The 22,335-nt window shown below is 44.9% G+C and overlaps 1 protein-coding gene across 1 annotated transcript in view; it reads left to right on the forward strand.

Annotated features, from left to right (window-relative positions):
* The first annotated feature begins 960 nt into the window (after positions 1–960).
* Positions 961–22,335, forward strand: part of ARFGEF1 (ARF guanine nucleotide exchange factor 1) — a 164,098-nt gene continuing 142,723 nt past the window's right edge. The window contains exon 1 of the mRNA XM_006131486.4: positions 961–1,408. Coding sequence (XP_006131548.2) covers positions 1,285–1,408 — 124 coding nt within the window. The 5' untranslated portion in view covers positions 961–1,284. The remainder of the gene's footprint in view (positions 1,409–22,335) is intronic.

The raw sequence follows: 22,335 nt of genomic DNA on the forward strand, positions 1-22,335 counted from the left end.
CTACAGAATATGAAGAAAATACCATTCCTAACCTAAGGGAATGAGGTCTATGATAAACATAGACAAAAATTAAAACACAAAAAGTGCCTTTTAATCACAGGAGGTTTTTTTTAGTTTAGGTTTTTTTTTTCGTATCTCACCGTACACTAAAGAGAAAAGAGGCGTTAACATTGATGGCCCTTGCAAAATAACTTTAAGGAGAAAGAGGGTTTCTTTCATGTATTGTTGAGTTAATGCAGTCATGGTGAAGGAAGCTACATTGTGGGGATGTTCATTTTGCTCTAGATGACTAAGGTGTTGGTTTTCTTGGCATCAATAGCAAAGAAAAAACTGTTCAGAAAGACCGTGTAAATGCTCTGAGGTCTTTGGCAAAAAGACACTTTATTTAGAAGCACACAGCAATACTATTTAATAAGAAAACTCCTGGGGGTGCTCCTCAGTCCTCATTAGAATCATGAACAAATTGAGTTAGAAAGTGGAGGGCTGAGAGGCTGGGACAGCATGAATGCAAAAGACTGCACTGTGCCATGAGAGAACACTCAGCAGGGCAAGCAGGTCTGTCCAAAAGAGTTCATCCCCCCAGGCAGTGCGAGACCTGGGCAGGCTCCCTGAGGGAAACTATGGCTGTAGTCGGGGTGAAAGTTTGGGGGGGGGGGGGAAGCAGCTTTGCCAGAGGGAGTCTCTCCCGCAGTGACGGGGGGCGCTGCCTGAGGCAGGCTGGCTGGCTCGGCGCCCGGAGGGGGCAGTGCTGCCGCTCCCTTTGCTGAAGTAGCGCCCAGGTGGCAGCGCCTTGCTCTCCCCAGCCCGTTCCCCTCTCCCCGCACCTGTAGCGCGCAGCGCGCCCAGGAGGCGAGTCCCTGCTGAGCCTCCGTAGCGCCGCGACTCGGCCCGCGCCCTCCCTCCGCCTTTCTGCCGGGCTGGGGCATCGCGCTGCCGCCGCTTCCTCCTCTGCAGCCCTTCGGCCGCGGCCCTGACGTCGTTTCCTTCCAACATGGCGAGCGCAGGTTGCTGTCGCCGCCGCTAATGGAGGCTGGTCCGGGCGGGCGGGTCCGGGGCTGAGAGCGCCGCGGTCCGAGCGACCTGCCGAGCGGGGCTGCAGCGCCCAGGCCGGGCCCGTCGCCGGGGGCCTCGCTCTCGGCGCGGCGACCTGCCCCGCTTTCTCCCCTCCCTGCCCCCAGCGGCCGGGCGGCCGCAGCCCCGGACCTGCAGCCGCCCGAGTGCCCCCGTGGCCCGGTCCCCGCCGCCTCCCCCCGGCGGGAGCGGTCGGTCCCCGCGATCGCGCCCATGTATGAAGGCAAGAAGACGAAGAACATGTTCCTGACCCGGGCCCTGGAGAAGATCCTGGCCGACAAGGAGGTGAAGAAGGCGCATCACTCCCAGCTGCGCAAAGCCTGCGAGGTGGCCCTAGGTGAGAGCCGGGGAGGGAGCGGGGGCTGGGGTAGCAGGTGCGCCCTCCCCCCTCAATTTATTTCTCTACGCCGGGTGAGGGGGGAGACATGGCGGCGGTGGGGCCAGTGCGTTGATCTGGGAAAGCTACGGGGAGTGATCTGGGGGTGCCCAGGAGTGAGGGGCAGAGGAAGGAAGCTGGTGGAGGGATCGGAGGGGCAGGAGAAGGGTTAGCTAGGACTGGTGATTGAACGGCAGCATGATACAGGCCTTTGTGATCAAGCAGAAGCTGTGGCCGTGCTGGTGTTTGTGTAGCGGTGGGTCGGGAAAAGAGACGGGGGGTCCCCAAGCTGCTGATTATCACACTGCGAGCAGGTACGGGTGGGTTTGAATCTCGGAGAGAGAGAGGTTGCGTAGTTGTTCCTTTTTGACAGCGAGCGGAAAGGTGCAGTCGGTTGCTTGGCGGGTTTTCACCGCCCCACACGCCCAGGATGAATAGGCAGAGAAGAAGGTGTGTGTGTGTGTGTGTGTTGAGCTGACCTGGAAGAACAAGGCCGCCGGGGAGGGAGCAGGTGACAAGCAGTGATAAAGGGGGAGGGGACGAGAAAGAAATGGGGGTGATGGAAAACAAGAGACAATGACGCTCAGGCCCCGTCTAAAATTGATGTCTATTCTCAGAATTGGGAAGCTGTTTTGTAGGGAGGAAGAATGAGGACGAGGAGATTGGATCGATAGCTATTTAAAGAGACCCTCAATAGAGCATATGTATGGAGAGGAAAAATAGCTACTAGGAAAAGGGGTTTCTTTCATGTATTGTGAGTTAATGCAGGCACAGTGAAGGGAGATACATTGTGGGTTCATGTTGCTCGAGTCTCAATTAGCAAGGTGTTAGTTTTCTGGCAGTTGAGTGTATAGTGTGGTTGTTTATGTTCATGATGAAAGAAGAGTTAGGTTTGTGACACAGCTGAGTGTATAGAGCTTAGATGAAGTGATATTGAGAAGAAAAGCCAGTTGGGTAGTATGAAAAAATGCATTTTGTTTGAAACATCATGATAGCATAGGGTAGGTCCCAATCTGTGGACTTAGAAATGTCTGCACATTCATAAAGATATTTGTATTATTTATTTGGAAGAAAATCTACCTTTGGTTTGTTTGGATGTAATCATTTTTATCCTTAAATTGGCAATACTGACAGTGTTGTAGACATGGTTTTCATTATTAATTTTTGTTGGTGAGCTGTAATATGTTAAAGTAGATTTATTTAAAGGACATAATTAATCTGAAATGTATTATTAAAATTGAATTACAAATATATTAATGTAATACACCTGCTACTTTTGTGGCTTTAAAATCACATTTTCCCTTTTTTAAATAAAATATGTCTCCTTTGTGATCTATCCTGACCAATAGAGAAAACTCAATGTAGATAAACTAACTATTCACATAGTCCTATCAGACAAAGTAAACAAACTGAATAAAGTATTTAATCTCTAATCTTTCAGCTATAGTTTCTAATTTTTCAGTTTTAAAAAAAAGTGAGTCCGTTTGACTTACAACATAGATTATGCATTTGCCCTCTTAAAAAAAAAAAAAAAAAAAAAAAAGCTCAACTAGATATTAAACATGCTGTTTAAATAACTGACATTATATCTGGACTATTTTATGTGAAATTAATTATACAGTAGGAAAGCTCATGAGATTACACGTTATTTCAGAAATTGAATTATTTATTTGTATCCCTGGAGCATCCAGATGCTACTATCAGGATCTTATTCCCATTGTGTTAGGTGCTATAAAAACATAAACAGTCCTTGTTCTAAAGATCTTGCTGTCTAATGTCCCGATCATGCAGATTGATCTGTGCTGGCAGACCCACACTCTCAATGAGCCCCATGGATTTCTGTGTCTATGTTGAGCTTTGCTGAAACCTTCAACTCTGGCTCTAATTCCAAGACTGGCATCTAAATAAGGACAAGACATGCATGGTCTGAAGATGGTAAAGGACATGAGTGTGAAATAGATAAGGGCAATACAAGATTTATATATTAGCTAATATATAAAACATGAATTCATGGATCTTGTGACTAGGACAATTGAATAAATTAATGCATTATTGTTTTTACTGTAAAAAATGTTTAGACTGGTGCAATAAAAACCTTAATGGGTAATTGTTTGGGGACTCAACATTTGTATGGTCTCATCTGCTATTTATAACACTGATATTTAACTCTTGAGTAGCAGTTCACATCCATAGATATCTAAATGCTTTACAAAGGAAGAGAAATACTGTTTTCCCCATTTCACAGATGGGGAAACCTAGGCATGGAGGTGAGATGTCTCACCCACATTACATCCGTGACAATGTGGTCGATAGAAATGCTCTGACTTCTAATCTATTCCCTTGTTGGTTTATACTGCCTCCATATAGGTTGAACCTCTGTGATCCAGGACTCTCTGGCCTGGCAACATCTGTGGTCTGGAATAGGCATGTAATAGTGTAGTCAATTAACTGATAAGCAAAAGCCTATAGGTTAATGTAGGGGTTCTCAAACTTGTGATATCGCGACCCCCCCCTCAGTTGCTCGTGACCCCCTCTCCATTGCTGCAACCAGCCTTTCAGTTGCTCTTGATCCCCCTCTACGTTGCTCGTGACCCCCCGGGGTCGGGATCCACAGTTTGAGAAATGCTGGGTTAATGGTATATAGACTATACACATTCCTCTCCCCCTTCTGCCCCCCCCAAGTAAATTTTTTAGCAGGCTAGCCAGCAGCCCATCTCAGTCCTGGCTCATATTGGGTGCAGGACCTACTCCTGCTGTGGCTCTGTATTTAAAATGTATTAGTAGCCAGGTGGGCAGGCAGCCCAGCTCAGTTCTGGCTCACACCAGGTCTGAAAGCTCAGCCCCTCCCCTGAACAGGGGCTGCTGCCACCCCACGCTGCTGCCACTTGTTTTTTAAACTGGCTCCTCTTGCAGATCAGCTCCTGCCTGGCACCCCACTTGGCACACATGCTGCTGCCTCTGATACATACTCAGAGGCAGTAGCGTGGAGTGGCAGGGGACTCCTCAGGAGTGGGGCCAGAACACGCTGGCTTATGGCCCCACCCTCAGGAACTATACAATAGTTGAGTAACCGATAAAAATTCATGAGGTTAATCGACTATCCAGTTAACCGATATTTAACATCCCTAGTCTGGAATGACCACAGATGTTGCAGGACTAAAGAGCCTCAGTGGCAGAGGTTGCTGGTGACCTGGACCGGAGCCAGCTGGGGGGCAGCGGAGCCTTCATTTCACCAGAACCCACAGCCAGTGGGGCAGGAAAACTGGAGGGCAGGAAGATCTCGTGGGGCAGCAGAGCCCACAGCCAGCGGGGCCACTGAGCGCTGTGGTGGGGTGGCAGGGCTGTTGGGGGCTGCAGCGGGGCCCACTGGGAGGCTGGGGAGAGGAGCCCAGTGGGGAGGCTAGCACACACCCCTCCCCACCTCTCCCAATTCATCAAATTCCCTTGTCTGGGACCAGTCTGTGGGTGCTGGAACAGGGAGTGCCAATGTGTAGAAGTCTTTTAATTGTAGTTATGTAAATCTCAGTTTTTACTTCTTGCTTATAAAAACAATACCATCTTGAATTTTTGGATGTTGAGTGTAAAAACAATTATTAATGAAACTTTTGTGAGGCCTTGCATAGTGATTTAAATCCCTGCAGGGGATCTGTTGAGGAGTTCATTTTGTTTTTCTTAGTTAAATGAAATTTAGCTGTTACTGAATGTTATTAAAATGTATTGTGTATATTTAAATCAGCTAAAATGTTGTCAGCATGAATAGTTAATCCATGAAGATCTGGTTAAATTATTTAATGCATTTAAAAAAAAACTTTTTTTTTTTACTATTTTGGGATCTTCTCAACCACAGCAGTGTTAGTGATATAATAGGGTATTACCTATTGATAGATTTAAAGAATACAGTAATTAAAATCAGTTGTGACTGAGCCAAACATTAGGTATGTCTGGGTTCTTGTTTTGCTGGATATGTCATAGTTAATGCAAATTTGCATATTAATCAGAAGCAAAAAACATTTTAGCCAAGAGGTTTTAGAATCACCTTTTGCAGAAAGACTTCAATAACAAATACCCATGTGCTATGAAACCAAAGGAGTGTGGGGAGGGAATTATTTTTGGTTTATGAGCTTCTATCTAACTGTTCTCATTGCTGAAGTTCTCTCATGATTAGATGCCTTAGAAATATGTAACACATATGATACTGGTATAATATAAAGGTCCCTAGTTGACTGTTTATATATACTGCTCATTCACAGTGAACAACCCAGATATAAAGAAAGGGGAGGGAGATCCTGAATCTTAACAGTATTATTATAATAGATTCTATCTCTAAAGAGTTTGAAGTGCTCAAAATAGCTGCTGTTTACACTGTTTTTTCATACAGGTACTAGTGACCACTATTAGACAAATATCTTGTTTTTTTTCAATATTTCTTTGTATTATTCAAATTGTCAGGGTTGGGGGGGAGGTCCAATATTTGGTCTACTTAATGTTTCTTATATTAAATCTGTTTGTAAATTTTACTTCTTTGTTTCTAAAAACAATTTTGGTGTGTTCCTTTTGGTCTGCTTTTTTGAACAAATGCGGTCAATGTCAGGAGCCCAGCATATGTAAATAACAAATAAAAACAATTAAAAAAAATCTAGCGTAGTCATGTAATAAGCAAAGAAATTAATAATGAAATATCATTTTAAGATTTCAAGGGTATAATACAAGAGTTTTCTGGGGGCACTGCTCAGTGTCAATTCAGGGTGAATTGCTTAGATACAGGGCTGCTTTAGCTCAAGACTGGGGATCCTTAACTGTAAGGCACACCAAACCATTCACAAAAAGCACTTCTAATCACTAAACCATACAAGAAATTTCCTGAGACACTCCAGTTTTTCTGTGCTACCACCAGAACCACCGCTATACAGATGAGTTTATGAAAACCAATCTTACCAAATCCAAAAAGATTCTTCTGATCCCAAAGGATGAGCCATGTTCCCAGGTCAATTTATAATTTAGAATCTTACCCAAAAAGAATACTGTTAGCAAGTCCTTTAGATTCTAAAATCTAAAGGTTTATTCATAAAAAGAAAGGAAGGAAAGAGAGGATGAGAGTTAAAATTGTTAAAGGAATCATATTACATACACTAGTTGCAAAGTTCTTGGTGGAGGCTTTCAGCAGCGATGAAATAAACTGCTGTCTTAAATCAAGTCTCTGGAATACATCCACTGTTAATGGGTCATCAATCCTTTGTTCAAGTTTCAATATATAGTGAAGATCCTCCAGAGGTGAGAAGCTAGATTGAAGACAAAATAGAGGAGCTCCCAGGACCTTTTTTTATATCCTGGGCCATGTGGAGTGACTCCCCTTGTTCTCACTGTGTAAAAGCATGTCCCAAGATTGAGTTTGTCACATGAGTAAGTTGCCTGTCTATTCATGACTCAGTTCTTTGCAGGAGGACACCATTGCTCTCATGCTGGTCTAAAGGTTCACAGAAAAGCTTGTTAGATGTGGATTGACTCCACACAAAGCCCATTGTCAGTCAAGTACTTCTATTTACTTGACTAGTAGTCCTGTCACAGTAGGCTAGCCAAGCCTACTGTTGATGTCTCCCAGAAGCAAACATTTGAAATACAAGTTCATAGCCAATACTCATAACTTCAAATACAGAAATTATACCTGATTCTTTGATTCAGTTTATACTATTCAAATGCCTCAGCGTTTTATAGATACCTCACTTGGCAGCCTGTACAAGGTTCGGTGCAAGCATATAACACTATGCTCCTTTTACAATCCAATAATGTTACAAAGGGGTTATTGTGACCAACAGAATGTAAATCTTTAAAATAGGAATATTTCACTCTTCCTTTTAATCTCTACATATTGCTTAAATTTTTTATTTACTGTTCCATTTTTCTTAGGATCTGACTTGGTAATATGTTTTGCTTTTTGAGTACTAACTATGATTGAGTCTTCTTTCTTCCAGCCAGGATTAAAGAGAGATTCTTTTAGTGTAAACATCTTCATTTACTAGTTATTAAAATATAAATTGAACCTCTTTCATGCACACACAATTATATGAATTATAACTATTCTTTGCTCAGGTTTTCTAATCCAACAGAATTAAAATAAAAGTCCAGTATTTAAATTCATCTTATTTTATTCACTATAGCATTTTTACCAGGATCTTGGTCTAATAGTCCAAGTTCTGTTTGGTTTCACACAGAATGCATTTATTATTTTTTAAAATTTTTATTTTTTTATATTCTATTGTTTTAATGCTCCCAAGAAGCCTGAACATTCCTTATATCCTTTCACATTCCTTTACTATTTCTCAAGCAACATAAGCAACAAAAGAACTGAACATTGTTTACTTATTTGTGCACCAATATCTTTTCAATGTTAGGAATGCATTAATCTTTTGAATTGTCTGTTAATTTGCAATCTAATGCAGAAAATAGAATTAGACTTCCTGTTATTCTTAGAGGGAAGTAGGCAAGTGGTTGGTACCGTTTTGTAGTTGTAATTTTCAATGCCAGATTATTGCATTGTTAAGGTACATTGACATATGCAATCTATTTAGGTATTTTTAACATCAAATTGAAAAATAATTTAACAGAATTTTAAGTTTTAATTGAAATAAAAATTCTGTATTCAGCATTTTGTGTCAGTGAGTGAGTGTGTGGGCCTGAATGGCTGGAGAGGGAGTTGACAGAAAATAAAATTCCTTTCTGGAATTTTGCAACCACAAGTTGGAATGATCTCTAGCCGTGTTCCCTATAACCATCTTAAATCTGTAAACTCCAGATAAGCAATATATAATTAAACAAAACATGAGTAATGGAACTGTTCACGTGCTTGAAATTGCATGATCTGGTGACACTGAAAACCCTGTCTAGAATTTGAGCCCCAGAAATCCATGCCGTTGCTGAGGGTGGCAAAGCCTCCATTTGTTACCCCGTTGGATGAGGTATGACATGGCTGTGGAACATCTTGCATGGAGGTTTAGTCAGCCGTGTTACATACCTACACTGTATATACATTCAGTATAGCTACCATGTCATGTAATTGTTGCAGTGATAAATATCAGCATAGAATTAAGATTTAAGTATGATTCTCTGAAAATGGTGAAAAGCTAATGTAAACCTGCATCTCACTAGTCTTGACTCACTTTCTACCTTAATCTGTTAAGGTAGAGTTCAGCAGGGTGGGTCTCCTCTGCTCTTTTTCTCCTCTTCACCTGTAGAATGTTTTCACATGCTCATCTTCTGGAGTGGGAGGGATAATTTGGATAGATGTGTAGTCATACATATAATGGTCAATACCAAAACCAAAAGGATGTGTCATGAATATGCAGAGCATTTAATAAATACCCTTAAAAACTAGTGCAGTTAAATTAAATCTTTAAATTTATGTGTGTCTTTTTGGAATTATTTGTCTTACAAAGTTATTTTATGAGCTGCAGTTTTTAGTTATTTTTCCGGTATACATTGGCAGGCTTCTTATCTTAAATGACACCTTGTTGTTAAACTTTGTGGTTAATTTTTAGATATTCAGGCCAGGTTTTTGGAGTGATGATATGCTTGGTCAGAAAGATAGTAGTTCTTCTAAATATTGTATCTTTTCTCTTCTCTTTTTGCACTTTTGTGTTGCTATGAAAAGAATAATAAACTTTGCAGTTACCTTGTTTCCATAGCGTCTTCTGATTCAGAGTTTCTTTTTAATATCTCTTAATATTAGTTTATTAAAAGGGTTAGAGACCTCTAGTTTTTATATTGCTTGTGTCATGGATAGCTTGAAGCAACGGAAAATCTCATTGATTAATATTGTCACTGTGTTCCTCCTCAACACTTATTGTTGTAATATTCTTCCAGTTGGGATGTCAAATAGGGATGTAAAATCCCTTTTAACTGATTAAACACAGCACTGGGACAGACCCCCTCTCCCCCTTCCCCCGCTTGCTGTGGATGAAAGATGCTCTGGCCGGGCTGGAGTGCCCCCTGCCCATGGTGAGCCCTGCAAGGTTGGAGCAACCCCCAGATACTGGTTAGCCATAACTGGTAAGCCTCAACCTTAGGTGAAGCTAAATGGTTAACGATTAATATGCCTAATGTCAAATAAGGAGCGTGCAATATTTACAGGCAGTCCCCGGGTTATGTACAAGATAGGGACTGTAGGTTTGTTCTTAAGTTGAATCTGTATGTAAGTCGGAACTGGCATCCAGATTTGCTGCTGCTGAAACTGACCAGCGGCTGACTACAGGAAGCCTGAGGCAGAGTTGCTCTGCCCCGGGCTTCCTGGAATCAGCCGCTGATCAGTTTCAACAGGCTGAATCTGGACGCCAGTTCTTACATACAGATTCAACTTAAGAACCCCAGGCGTCCCCAAGTCAGCTGCTGCTGAAACTGATCAGCGGCTGATTCCAGGAAGCCCGGGGCAGAGCAACTCTGCCTCGAGCTTCCTGTAGTCAGCGCTGGTCAGTTTCAGCAGCGGCTGACTTGGGGACGCCTGGGGCAGAGCACCCAAGCTGCTCTGTCCCAGGCGTCCTGATTCAGCCGCTGCTGAAACTGACCAGCAGTGGCTGAATCAGGACGCCTGGGGCAGAGCAGCTGGGGTGCTACCAGGTTGGTCCCGTAGCTCCCAGAGCGGCGCTACGGGACCAACTGGCAGCGCCCCAGCTGCTGTACCACAGGCGTCTGGAGCAAAGCCGCGGAACACGTGGGCAGCGGACAGCCCAGACGCGCCTCGGCTGTCCTGCTGCCCGCGTGCTCCACGGCTTTGCTCCCCGTCTCCCTGGTCTGCTGGTCTTCAGCAGACCAGGGAGACGGGGAGCAAAGCGGAGCAAAGCCGCGGAGCACGCCGGCAGCGGGACAGCCGCGGCACGTCTGGGCTGTCCGCTGCCCGCGTGCTCTGCGGCTTTGCTCTGCTTTGCTCCCCGTCTCCCTGGTCGGTTGGTCTCCAGCAGACCAGGGAGACGGGGAGCAAAGCCGCTGAGGACCCTGGCAGTGGGACAGCTGCGGCGCGTCTGGGCTTTCCGCTGCCTGCGTGCTCCCCGGCTTTGCTCCCCGTCTCCCTGGTCTGTTGGTCTCCAGCCAACCAGGGAGACGGGGAGCAAAGCTGTGGAGCACGCAGGCAGCAGACAGCCCAGACGCGCCGCGGATGTCCCGCTGCCGGCGTCCTCGGAGGCTTTGCTTCCCGTCTCCCCGGTCTGCTTGTCTTCAGCAGACCAGGGAGATGGGCAGCAAACCCCGTTCGTAACTCGGGGACTTCCTGTATACTGTTACATCGGCACTGTGTAATTAAGACCTTTTGCTAAGACTAAAGACTATCTTATCAGTAACACTGAGATTTCACTGGCTCAGTAAAGTATCTACAAGCTTTGCTATCACATCTGAAACTTGATGTAGTATTACCAGTTGGCCAGATTTACAGGATTGAGTAGAACAAATGTGGTTGACAACAAGGCTCCATAATCTTGAACAGATACTCAGTAATTTTTTGACTGTGGAGAATGATAAAACTGACCAATGCTAGTCCTTGGAAGGGAAAAAGGAATATTAATTCCTTTTCCTCTGTAGTTACTTAACAAGGGCCGTGAATTCATCAGCCAGTGTCTTCTATTAGGTTGATTTTTTTTATAAGTATGGATCACATGTGGATAGGGAAAAATTTAACAGATAGGACATGTCCAGTCTTTTGCTTCCTGGTGAAATAAAAAGCCAGATGAAAATTTCACTCTATATGTTTTTCAACTGGCACCCTACCTATATACCTGAGAGAATTTGTACTTTGTGTGTCCTTTTATCCATTTGTTCAAGAATTCCTCCTACACGGTAAAAGCTAGGACAGCCAAATTTGGTATGCAGCTTCCTGTTTTCATAACTTAAAATAAGGTCAGGGTCTGGTTGTGGCAGGACAATGGGATGTGCGTGGAATGTGATTGTTTCTCATCAAATGGAAAAGGAGACATGTGATGGTAGGGACAGTTATACTCCCAGATGACCACAAGTGGCAGCAAGCACGAGGGATAGTTATGCCCCAGAATGACTACAGGACTGCAGCATACACCCGAACCCCAGGGAGAAGCCGCCTCATGCTTTCCCTGAGTTCCCCTCTCACTTCCCAGTCCCCCCCACCCTAACTGCCCCCACTTCCTGCACTAACTTCTACACTCCCCACCCCCTGCCGTAAGTCACTCTTCACCTCCCAGCCCTGAGTCCTGCATCCCCCCACACATCACCAGCCTCCTACCCTGAGCCCCCCCACATCTCCAAGCCCAACCCTGACTCTTGCTTCACCCCCCCCCCCCACCTTTTGTCCTGGAGGACCTGAGCAATACCAGATAAGTTTTCTAGTTTACATTGTATTTACTGTCTAACACCAATAGGGATGTTAGATATTGGATATTTGAATAGTTGTGTAACGGCATAAAATCTCATCGGTTACATGACTATTCTGTAGTCCCTGGGGCGGGGCCAGCAGCTAATGTGCTCCTGGCCCCACTCCTGGGGAGTCCCCTCCCAACCCATATTACTGCCTTTGTATCTGTATCAGAGGCAAGGGGAGACAGTTTAAAAACTAGCTTTCCTTGCGGACTGGCTGCCTGCTGCCCTGTGCTGCTATCTCTGATATAGAGGCAGCAGCGTGCAGTGGCAGCTGCCCCTGTCTGCTGTGGGTCAGAGCTCCCTATGGACAGAGGCTGCTCCGTGGGATGCAGAGCAGCCTCTATCTGCAGGGAGCTTGAACCCCAACATGGACAGGGTCTGCTGCTGTGAAGCAGCCTCCCCTCCTCTCTCCCTGCTGCCGCCTAGGCTTATCAGTTAATTGTCTAGTCCAGTGTTTCCCAATTTTATTTGGCCGAGGAACCCTTTTCAGCTTTTCAGAATTTCAAGGAACCCCTAGGTTTGTCAAGCAAAAAACAAAAGGGGGGAGGGGGAGAGGGAACGGGAGGAGAGAAGGACCCACCAATTCATGAAAATCACATTCCTTCCCCGAGACCACCCCCCCTTCCGTGAGGCCTCATCCGCTCTGTTCCCCTCCTCTCCATCACTTGCTATCCCCAGCCCTTATACCTGTCTCAACCTAGTGAGAGTGGAGTGTCGGGTGGGAATGAGGGATTTGGGTGTGGGAAGGGGGAGAAGTACAAGATCTGGGAGGAAATTTGGATGCAGGAGAAGGGGCTGTTGGCTTTGGGAGGGGGCTCCAGGCTGGGGAGTATTGGGCTCAGATGGAAGGTTGGGGTGCTGAGCAAGCCATGGGCTTGTGGATGTGAGGGTGCAGGAGTTTGGGCTGGATATGTGAGGGACTCAGGGCAAGAAGGTTGTGAGTATGATGGGCTCAGGACACAGATTTGTGATGTGTGGATGGTGGAGGAACGTTGTGGCAGAAGACTGAGGATGTGGGGATGCAGGAGTGTGGGGATGTAAGAGGCTCAGGACGGGGGTTCCAGTGTATGATAGGCTCAGATTTGGGGTCAGGTGGTGCAGGAGTGTTATGATGCTGCAGTGAAATGGGGGTTTGGTCCCAACTGGGGGCTTGTTGGCCTGGCTTCATTTTTAAATAAAATATTATGTCAAACTCAAAAGGTTTTAGCATTGTCTTTATATATGAGAGGGGTGAGGAACCTGTTTTGAGTCAAAGGTCACTGATCCACAGAAAAGTCAGTTGGGACCACACAAGTGAGATGCAAAAAACAAACAAACAAAACCCTCCAAAACCCCCCAAGCCTCACTAATGTGGTCCCAAATGTGCTGGTGGGGGTAGGGGACAGAGTGCTAGTGGGTGCTGGGGCTGGGGAGAGGGTGCTGCTGGGTGGAAGGATGCTGGCTCAGGTGGCGGGGTGCTGGGGCAAGGTGCTGGGGCAGGCAGGTGGCTGGGTGCTGGGGTAAGGAACATGGTCCTGCTGGGCACTAGGGTAACTGGCAGGGTGCTGGGACAAGGAACAGGGTGCTGCTGGGTGCTAGCGTGGATGGCAGGATGCTGGGGCCAGGGTGGTGCTGAGTCCTGGGGTGTGAGGCAAGGTGCTGGGGCCAGGGCCAAGGTGGTGCTGAGTCCTGGGGTGAGGCAAGGTGCCGGGGCCAGGGCGGTGCTAGGGTGGATGGCAAGGCTGCCAAGGAGCAGGATAGGTATAGGATGCAGGATCTGGGAAGGAGGTGGGGGGGCGGAAGGGGGCAAGGTCTGGGTGGTAGGTAGGGTGCAGAAGCAAGCTGGATGTAGGGTGTCTGGCCAGGAGGAGGAAGCAGGAGCAGATTGGGGGTAGGGTGTCTGGCTACGAGGGAGGGTGCAAGGAAGGGACTTGGGTAGGAGTTGGACCTCCCTGATCTGGCACCCTCTGGACCTGACTGGTCCCAGATGAGGAATTTTTGGACCAGGGGAGGTCATTTCAGGGCTCCTGGTTCCCCCCTCCCCACTAGGCTTCTTTGCACCTCTATCCCCTGCAACCCAACTGAGCTGCCCACCCCTGCTGGTTCCCTGCACTTCCCCCAAAACCATTCTCCACAATCCAAGGGAGTGCAGCACCAGTTCCCTGCAGCTCCTCACAGCCCAGCTGAGCTGCCCGTCTGTTCTGTATGCCCTCCCCCATCCACCTCCGCCCAGCTGAGCCCTGTACTGGTTCCTTGCATGCCTCCCCCACAGCACAGCTGATCCCCGTTTCCCTGCACCTCTCCCAACCCCCACAAAACTGCTGAGCCAAGCGCCGACTCCCTGTCCCTCCCTCCCCTTGAGTCTAGCCCCAGTTCCGGCATCTCCCTCCTCCTGCAGCCAAACTAAGCTCTGAGCTCCACACACACACCCCACCCCGGACCTCCCCACTCTGCAACCCAGCTGAGCTCAATTTCCCTGCACCTTCTCCCAAACCATGCAGACATGCTGAGCCAGTGCTGATTCCCTGCCCCTGCCTTCCTCCCTCCCCTTGGCTGTGTCTACACTGGCACGATCTTGTGCCAAAGCGGCTGCTCTTGCACAAAAATTTGCTGCCTGTCTACACTGGCCGTGTGTTCTTGCGCAAGTACACTAACGTTCTCATGTATGAAATCAGGGCTTCTTGCGCAAGAACTACGATGCTCCCGCTTAGGAATAAGCCCTCTTGCACAACTGTTCTTGCACAAGAGGCCAGTGTAGACAGGCAACATGAATTTCTTGTGCAAGAAAGCCCAATGGCTGAAATGGCCATCGGCACTTTCTTGGGCAAGAGAGCATCCACCCTGCCATAGATGCTCTTGTGCAAAAGCACAGCTCGCACATGGCAGTGTGGATGTGTTCTTTCACAAGAAGCAACCAGTGTAGACATAGCCTAAGAGTTTCCTCACATGAACAAAATGAATTTTGTGTTGTGCACCAGTACTGAGTTCATGTGGCTTGTTTGGATGTGCCACCCAAGTTATCAATAAATATTTTTAAACCTCTACCTTTTCCCTCTGCTGCCATGTCTCCTCCCCTTGCTCCATCAGCTCCCCCGGTGCCTGCTGCCCCCCCACTCCTCACCCTTCTCTGCTGTCCTGATTCCTGCTCTTCTCACTGTCCTCAGCTCTCCTGCAACCTGCCCCCTTCTACCAGCTCTTCTCTCTCCCCCCGTGCCCACTCCTCCAGTAGCCCCACTCTGATCATGTGAGCTACTTCTCCTCATCCCCTCTTCTAACACCTCCCTCTACAAACCTGCCCCTCCTCTCTCCTCTGGTGGTGGTCCCTCCCCTGCAGGTGTCTGCCTTTCTGCTTCACCCCCAGAATCCCTTGGCACCTGCATCTTCCCTTATCTCTGCACCCTCCTGGTACCTCCCCCTTCCCTCACTTCCCCTGCCCCCTTTGCCCCCTTTTTCCCTGATGCCCACCCCTCACCACCCTCTTCCCCCATTCCCCTCATGCCTCTGTGCCCTCACACATGACTTGCTCCATCCCGGCCTTCCTCATGCCCACCCCTTCTTTCAAGCCTTCTCCCAGCACCTCCCCCTCCCCCCTCCAGCTCCCAATGCCCTTACCCTCTCACCTCCCAGCATCACCCTGTCCCGCTCCCACTGACACCTCCCCTCCTGCCTTTTTCCTAATTGTCTGTACTTGGCTCCCTGCCATTTGTCTCTCCTCCACCCCTGTTCCTTTGGTGCCTTCCCCTCCCCCTCTGCACAAGCACCTTCCTCTCCCAGCCCTTCCCCTTCTGCACAAGCCCCTCCTCTCCCTCTCCCTCTCCCTCTCCCATACCTTCTGCCTTCCACTTTGCGGGGCCGGAGTCTGTGCTCTGTCCCCAGACTCCAAACCCGCAACTCAGCCATACAGCACAACACAGTGCCCAGCAGGTTTAAAATCCCGGGCCGTGACGTTATGTCACGTTTGGGCATCTCCCCACCCACTGGTTTGAGCACGCTGCTCAGGGCAGCAGCAGCCAGCAAGGGGGAGCTCAGAGAAGGTTGCGCACGGCAGGGACGGGACCGGGACATGGGAGAGATGCTCTGGGGCCGGGGTGGGAGGACGTGCGGGGTCGGGGGGTCGGGACCCACTCCAGCTCGAAATATTGCTGGAGCATGGGCACCACGAGCCCACACAACTCGCTGCCCATGCCTCTGCTGGCAAGCCGGCTCTCTCTCTCTTTTTCAGAGGGGGCGGGGGAGTGCCGGCTCCTCATGGAACCCCTAGTTTTGCTTCGCTGAACCCCAGGGTTACGCGGAGCACCAATTGGGAAACACTGGTCTAGTCGGCTACTCGTTGACATCCCTAGTCACCAATAAAAGTTGGTACAATAAAAGGTACCTTACTCACCTTTCCAATATTCTGTGATTGATGTGACTACAACTCTTCATATAATAAAATATATTCTCAATTTGAGATTTAAAAAAAAAACCTCTAAGCCTTATATTAAGTTTCGATATATTCTGAATCTAATTTTAAATTTCTTTGACTTAAATATCTTTATAACACAGAAAGCTGAACGTTTGAAGCTAGTGCTGTGTAATAAACTGCAGTAGGCTAATTGGAATGTTTAAACTGAAATGATAAAGTTGTCTTTTGACCACACTGCATCTGTTTCTTACAATAAATCATCTTTATCTAAGAAAAAGGAAATGTGAAATAATAATCTTCTTTTCTATGTCTCTACCAGCACATTTTCCCCTCTTCATACTCTTCTCTTCTTTGTTCCCCTTTTCGCTCTTATTTTTCCTCTTTTAGTCTTCAGTCTCACTATCTGCTTCTACCGCCTCTGCTTTTTTTCATTTTTTAGAATTATAGTGGCACTGATTGTGGCTATGTTGATAGTGTGTTGGGATATTTTAAATTGGAATATTTTAAAAACTTTGCTCTCTCTCTTAGTAACTGCTGAAATCAGATGTATGATGAGTCAGGTTTTCCTGGAGTTCTTTATTGGAGATAAAGCTTTGTAATAGCTTTGATTTCAAAGTGACTGGATTATTGCCTAGTGTCCAATGAAGACTGACAAACAGGAATGGTAAATTGCAGTTTCAGGTAATATAGCTGTAGCCTTTGTGTTTGGAGATATAGGGTCTTGTTGTTTGATCTGTTGTGTTTTTTGTGTGTGTGTGTGTGTGTGTGTGTGTGTGTGTGTGTGTGTGTGTGGTTTATGAGAGTTATCTAGGTGAGCTGTAGGACCTTGAATAGGTCAGAGAGTCTGATCTGTTTGTTTGGGCTGTGTGGTTGGGACCATTTGTTTCTTTGATCAGTTCCAGTGTTTGAAGTTTTTGAGTAGTTAATTCCTCCTTGTTAGTGAGGGTGTGGAGGTGAGCAACAACGAACAATGTTCTGTATATACCAATTGCCAGGAGAAATTGTGACACAGCAAATGGGGAAAAGCGACAAGGAGTCCTGTGGCACCTTATAGACTAACTGAAGTGTAGGAGCATAAGCTTTCGTGGGCAAAGACCCACTTCGTCAATTTTTGCCCACGAAAGCTTATGCTCCTACACTTCAGTTAGTCTATAAGGTGCCACAGGACTCCTCGTCGCTTTTGCAGATTCAGACTAACACGGCTACCCCTCTGATACTTAGCAAATGGGGAGTTTCAGAAGGTATTTACAAGAGGGCACGTGAGTGGCTTTTTCTCAAGGTGCTGTTCTGTATTTGAAACCATAGTGGTTTAGCTGTGGATTGATATCTGAAACCTGTAGTGGATGTTCCATTATTACTTTCCTTTCTGAAGCTAGAATGGACTTGGAGTTTATGAAGTAAAAATTGGTGACTGTCTTGTTTGTACTTTTCCCCTTACAATCCACTATGGAATTTCAGGGAGACTGAGTAGTTCTTTGAGAGCCACGTTGAGGAAACATCATTATCCTAGATTAAAGGACAAAAGGAAATGGTTATCCAGAAACCAGAAAAGAGGTATTTGGAGAGGAAGCTTGGCAGTTTGTAACCACCAGAGGCAAGAGGTTGAGATGGCATCTTCACAGCTGCAGGCAGATGACAGTTGACAGTCTCTGAATGCCTGAGAAAAGAGGACCAGGAAGAATTTGACATGGCTAGAATTTACAATTTGTTACCAGCATGCAAACTTGCAGAATATACCTTAGAATATGTAACTGCTTGAATGGAACAGAAAGGTATATGGGACACACCTGAGGTTGCTCAAATCAAACAATAAGAAAATCAAGCATGCCTTCCAAGTAAGACACATTATTCTTGTTGGGAAATTTTATATTAAAAATTGAAATAACATTCTGCAAAGGCCAGGTGGACAACAGAATGCTGTGCTTTCTTTCTGTGGCCAAGCCATAAGACTCGACATTCCACGACTGGATGGTTTCTTAAATTGATGGGCAAAGATCCACTGGAGATGATGCATGTCAGCTCTAATAATGCTGCTTCACATTGTCTCACCTATTATAGATAGGTTGTGGAGTCTCCAGTGATGGAGATTAGAGGCAGGTTAAATAAACAGCTGTCAGGGATGTTCTAGCTCAGGGGTTGGCAATAATTTTTGATGGGGGGGGGCACTCCAAGATTTTGGAAAGTGGTTGAGGGCCACACTCTTCCATGGTATTAATGGAGGAGGTGCAAGGTCTGGGATGGAAGTTGGGTGCTTTAGTTTGTCTTCTAGATGCTTAGATTTGATCCCTTTCCACAAGTTGGTTTATTAACCAATGTTGCTTCCTGTCCCATTTGTGACTTTTTGAGCATTAGTAAGGTGTTCTTAAGGAATTATTCCCTGTTATCCACATTTTCTCTCACAACTGAACTTGGCTCATAATTGTTTTTAGCGTTGTGAAACTATCCTTTTTCAAAGGTCATCAAACTATCCTTTTTCAAAGGTCATCAAGTCCAGCCCTCTGCTCTAGGCAGGACCAATTCCAACTAAATCAACCCAGCCAGGGCTTTGTCAAACCCACCCCCGGTGCACTCCTGCATGCTCCCTCCTAGACACCACACCCCCAACCCCAATAACAGTTTAAATTCAGTGCATTAAAGATTTATTTTTTGACACGTTGTACATGTACAGTATTCTCTAATGGTTTGTACATACAAAAACTTTAGTAATAAACTTAGTTTACTCTTCATTATGGCGATCACCCATCGCCCCGATAATTCCATAATCTGGGATAGCCTGTTTCCCAGTGTTGCTGGATTAAAGAAGTACAAGTGTAATAAAATTGGTGCCAGTCAGCATGGATTATATTTTATCAAACTAGATATCTCTCTTTTGAGATTATAAATTTTGTTGCTATAAATTACTGATGATGTTAAAGACTTCAACAATATATTTGACTCAGTAACACGTGATGTTTTGATAAAAAAATTAGATATGGCTGAAAAACTGTCTATAAGTGATGCATCACAAAATTTAGTTTTTAATGGGGAATCATCAAGCGGTATATTTCTAGTGAGGCTCTTCATGCATCCGTACTTGACCCTGCACTATTTAGTGTTTATGTAAATGATCTGAAAGATTACTGATAAATTTATCAGAGGCCATGCAGACAGAGCTGACCTTAGATGTTTTGATGACCACGACAGAAAATATTTTTGGCATTCTATATGCTACTGAGCATGAAACAACAACCAAAAGCTAAGCATAGTGGCCTGGGGGCAAAGCTGAAGAAGAGGAAGAGCATCTATTTACTCTCTCCTCCCAGATGTTGATGACAAGGGCAGCTCTCCCCTCACTCATTTTCCAAAAAGTGGTTAAGCGCCTGTCCATTCCTTCCCCTGGAAGTTGACACCAAAGATGGCTGGTCCTACAAAGATTTTTTTTTTTGGGGGGGTGGTGAAAGAGGGAAATAATGAAGAGGATGGTCATTGATACATTGTGATCACTTGGTAATTTGGGCACATATAATCAGTGTTTGTTTTAATTTGGCTTTATGTAAAGTTATGCATTTAGAACAAAGAACATCAGCTATATATGGAAGACTATTCTGGGAAGCCATAACTCTGAAAAGGAGTTGGTGATCATAACATATATAATTACCTGGACATGTGCCTCCAGTGTGATTCTAGCCAAAGGGGCTGAGACAATTCTTGGGTGCATAACTAGGATAATATTAAATAGGAAGAGAAATTTTATATGACATGTATTTGGTATTGTAGTGACAAACTGGGATTCTATGTCCACAATTGAAGAAGGATATTGATTAATTGGAAGGGATTCAGAGAAGAGCCATGTTAATAAGGAAAGGATTGGACAACGTACCCTATAGTGAATGACCCAATGTGCTCAATCTGTTCAGATTATCAAAGAAGTTAAGGGTTGATTTGATTACAGTGACTAAGTACAGTACTCTACGGCTGTGTCTACACTGGCATGAATTTCCGGAAATGCTTAAAACGGAATACTATTCGGTTTTCAGTTTTTCCGGAAAAGGAGCGTCTACATTGGCAGGCTGCTTTTCCGGAAAAGCCCTTTTTCCGGAAAAGCGTCTGTGGCCAATGTAGACGCGCTTTTCCGGAAAAGAGCTCCGATTGCCATTTTCGCGATCGGGGCTTTTTTCCGGAAAAGACTACTGGGCTGTCTACACTGGCCCTTTTCCGGAACAGTGTTCCGGAATAAGGACTTATGCCCGAGTGGGAGCAGAATAGTTTTTCCGGAATAGCGGCTGATTTTGTACAGTAGAGCGTCGTTGCTTTTCCGGAAATTCAAGGGTCAGTGTAGACAGCTCACAGCTTATTCCGGAAAAGCGGCTGATTTTCCAGAATAAGTGGCCCAGTGTAGACACAGCCTACATGAAGAACAAAAATTTGATAATAGAGAACTCTTCACTCTAGCAGAAAAAGGGAAATATCTAAAGGCTACAAGTTGAAGCTAAACAAATTCAAACTAGTATTAAGTGAGGATAATTAGCCATTGAAACCATTTAGTGGGAGCCATGGTGGACTTTCTATCACTGTCCCCTTTTAAATCAAGTTTGTATGTTGTGTGGCTTCATAGAATTTTATTTTAAGTGAAATGAAGAAATTGTCAGAAGTAACTGTTGGTTTTTTTAAAAAACACATTCTAGTTAGTTCTGCTTTCTTCTTGTATGTCACTCAGGTGTCTCTCCTCCAATCAATCCCTTTAAAAAAATGAGGATTAAAAAAAAAAGACGATTAAAAATTATAATTTGTATAGAATTATGAATTTGAACCAAACCATTATTTATCAGATATTGAGAGGGAGGGGATTACAGCATGTAGGCATAGAAAGAATGCAGCAGTAGCGCTGCTCAGACTTCCAAAACGCTCTTCTTAACTCCCATTTCTTCCCATTCTTTTTTCCCTCTGTTCACTTAGTTCCTCCATATATTTTTACTTCACTTAGAACAATACACACAGTTTTGCAATATCATCTCTTGTGTGGATAAGCAGTACAGTTGTAAAATTATGGGTCATGCTCTACTCATAGCAAATTTCATACATCTAGCATTGACATTGTTTGACCCAGTGCAACAGCACATGGCCCTGGCTCTTATTATTTATTATTTATTTTTGCTGTTAGATAGGTATAATTGTTCTATCAGTATTAACTACAATATCAATTCTACTTGTTGTAATATTTGTAACTTTTTTTTTATACCAAAAAAGTCTTCTATTCCTGTTTTTTAATTTGAGGGACTTGCATTCTTGCAGGTTTGCATCAAATGTATTTTTACTAAATACACTTCCAAAACGTAACCAATATTGTATTAAAGTATACACTTCTAAAATTTTATTACTGTTTGCAAATGTCAGATCTCTCCCCTCCACTGCTCTTATCAGTGTGTCCACACTATCATGACAAAAGGTTTCCCACGAGTGCTGGCATTCATGTATTTATTATTTCAGTTGAAAAAGCTTAAGTCACTGGTTTAGATAACTGGTTTTCATTTTGTGGTTTCCTTAAACTTCTGTGATCTTGCATTTTTCCTATGTCATCTATTGGCTTGGTTATAGAAAATGATATCAAGACAACATGACAGTGAGAGAATGAAAATGATCTTACATTACTGAGATGAGTATAGCTGCTTGGTCACATCCACCATCTTTTTATCTGTGTTTATTTCCTCTTGGTATAGAAACCTTCCATTTTTTATTGATGCTAAAAAAAATCCCATAATTGTTTTCAGTTTTCAATGTTCTGATCTCTTTGCATTTTGTTTCTTTAAAATTTGCTACTCCTCCATATTTGGTTCATGTTCAGTGTTTATCTAGATATAGAAGAAGCATCTTCATGAACTAGCAATGCAAGATTCAAAAAAGATTTTGCTGGGGGGGGGAGGGACGTGTGTGTGTGTGTGTGTGTGTGGCTTTTTGTTTTTTATTTGATCTAAACAGCCTCTGGGAACCATGATTGTTCGAAGACTGACAGATGCTTCATTGCTATGACAGAAGCAACTTGCATTGTGTTTGAGAATAATTGATGTAAATAATTATATACACTTTCCAAGAAAAAATAATTAAGTATTATTAAAATTGTGGTCTTTGTTACTAGAGCTATTTAATATGACCATCCAAC

This window comes from Pelodiscus sinensis, chromosome 2 (assembly GCF_049634645.1).
Source record: "Pelodiscus sinensis isolate JC-2024 chromosome 2, ASM4963464v1, whole genome shotgun sequence".
Taxonomy (NCBI): Eukaryota; Metazoa; Chordata; order Testudines; family Trionychidae; genus Pelodiscus; species Pelodiscus sinensis.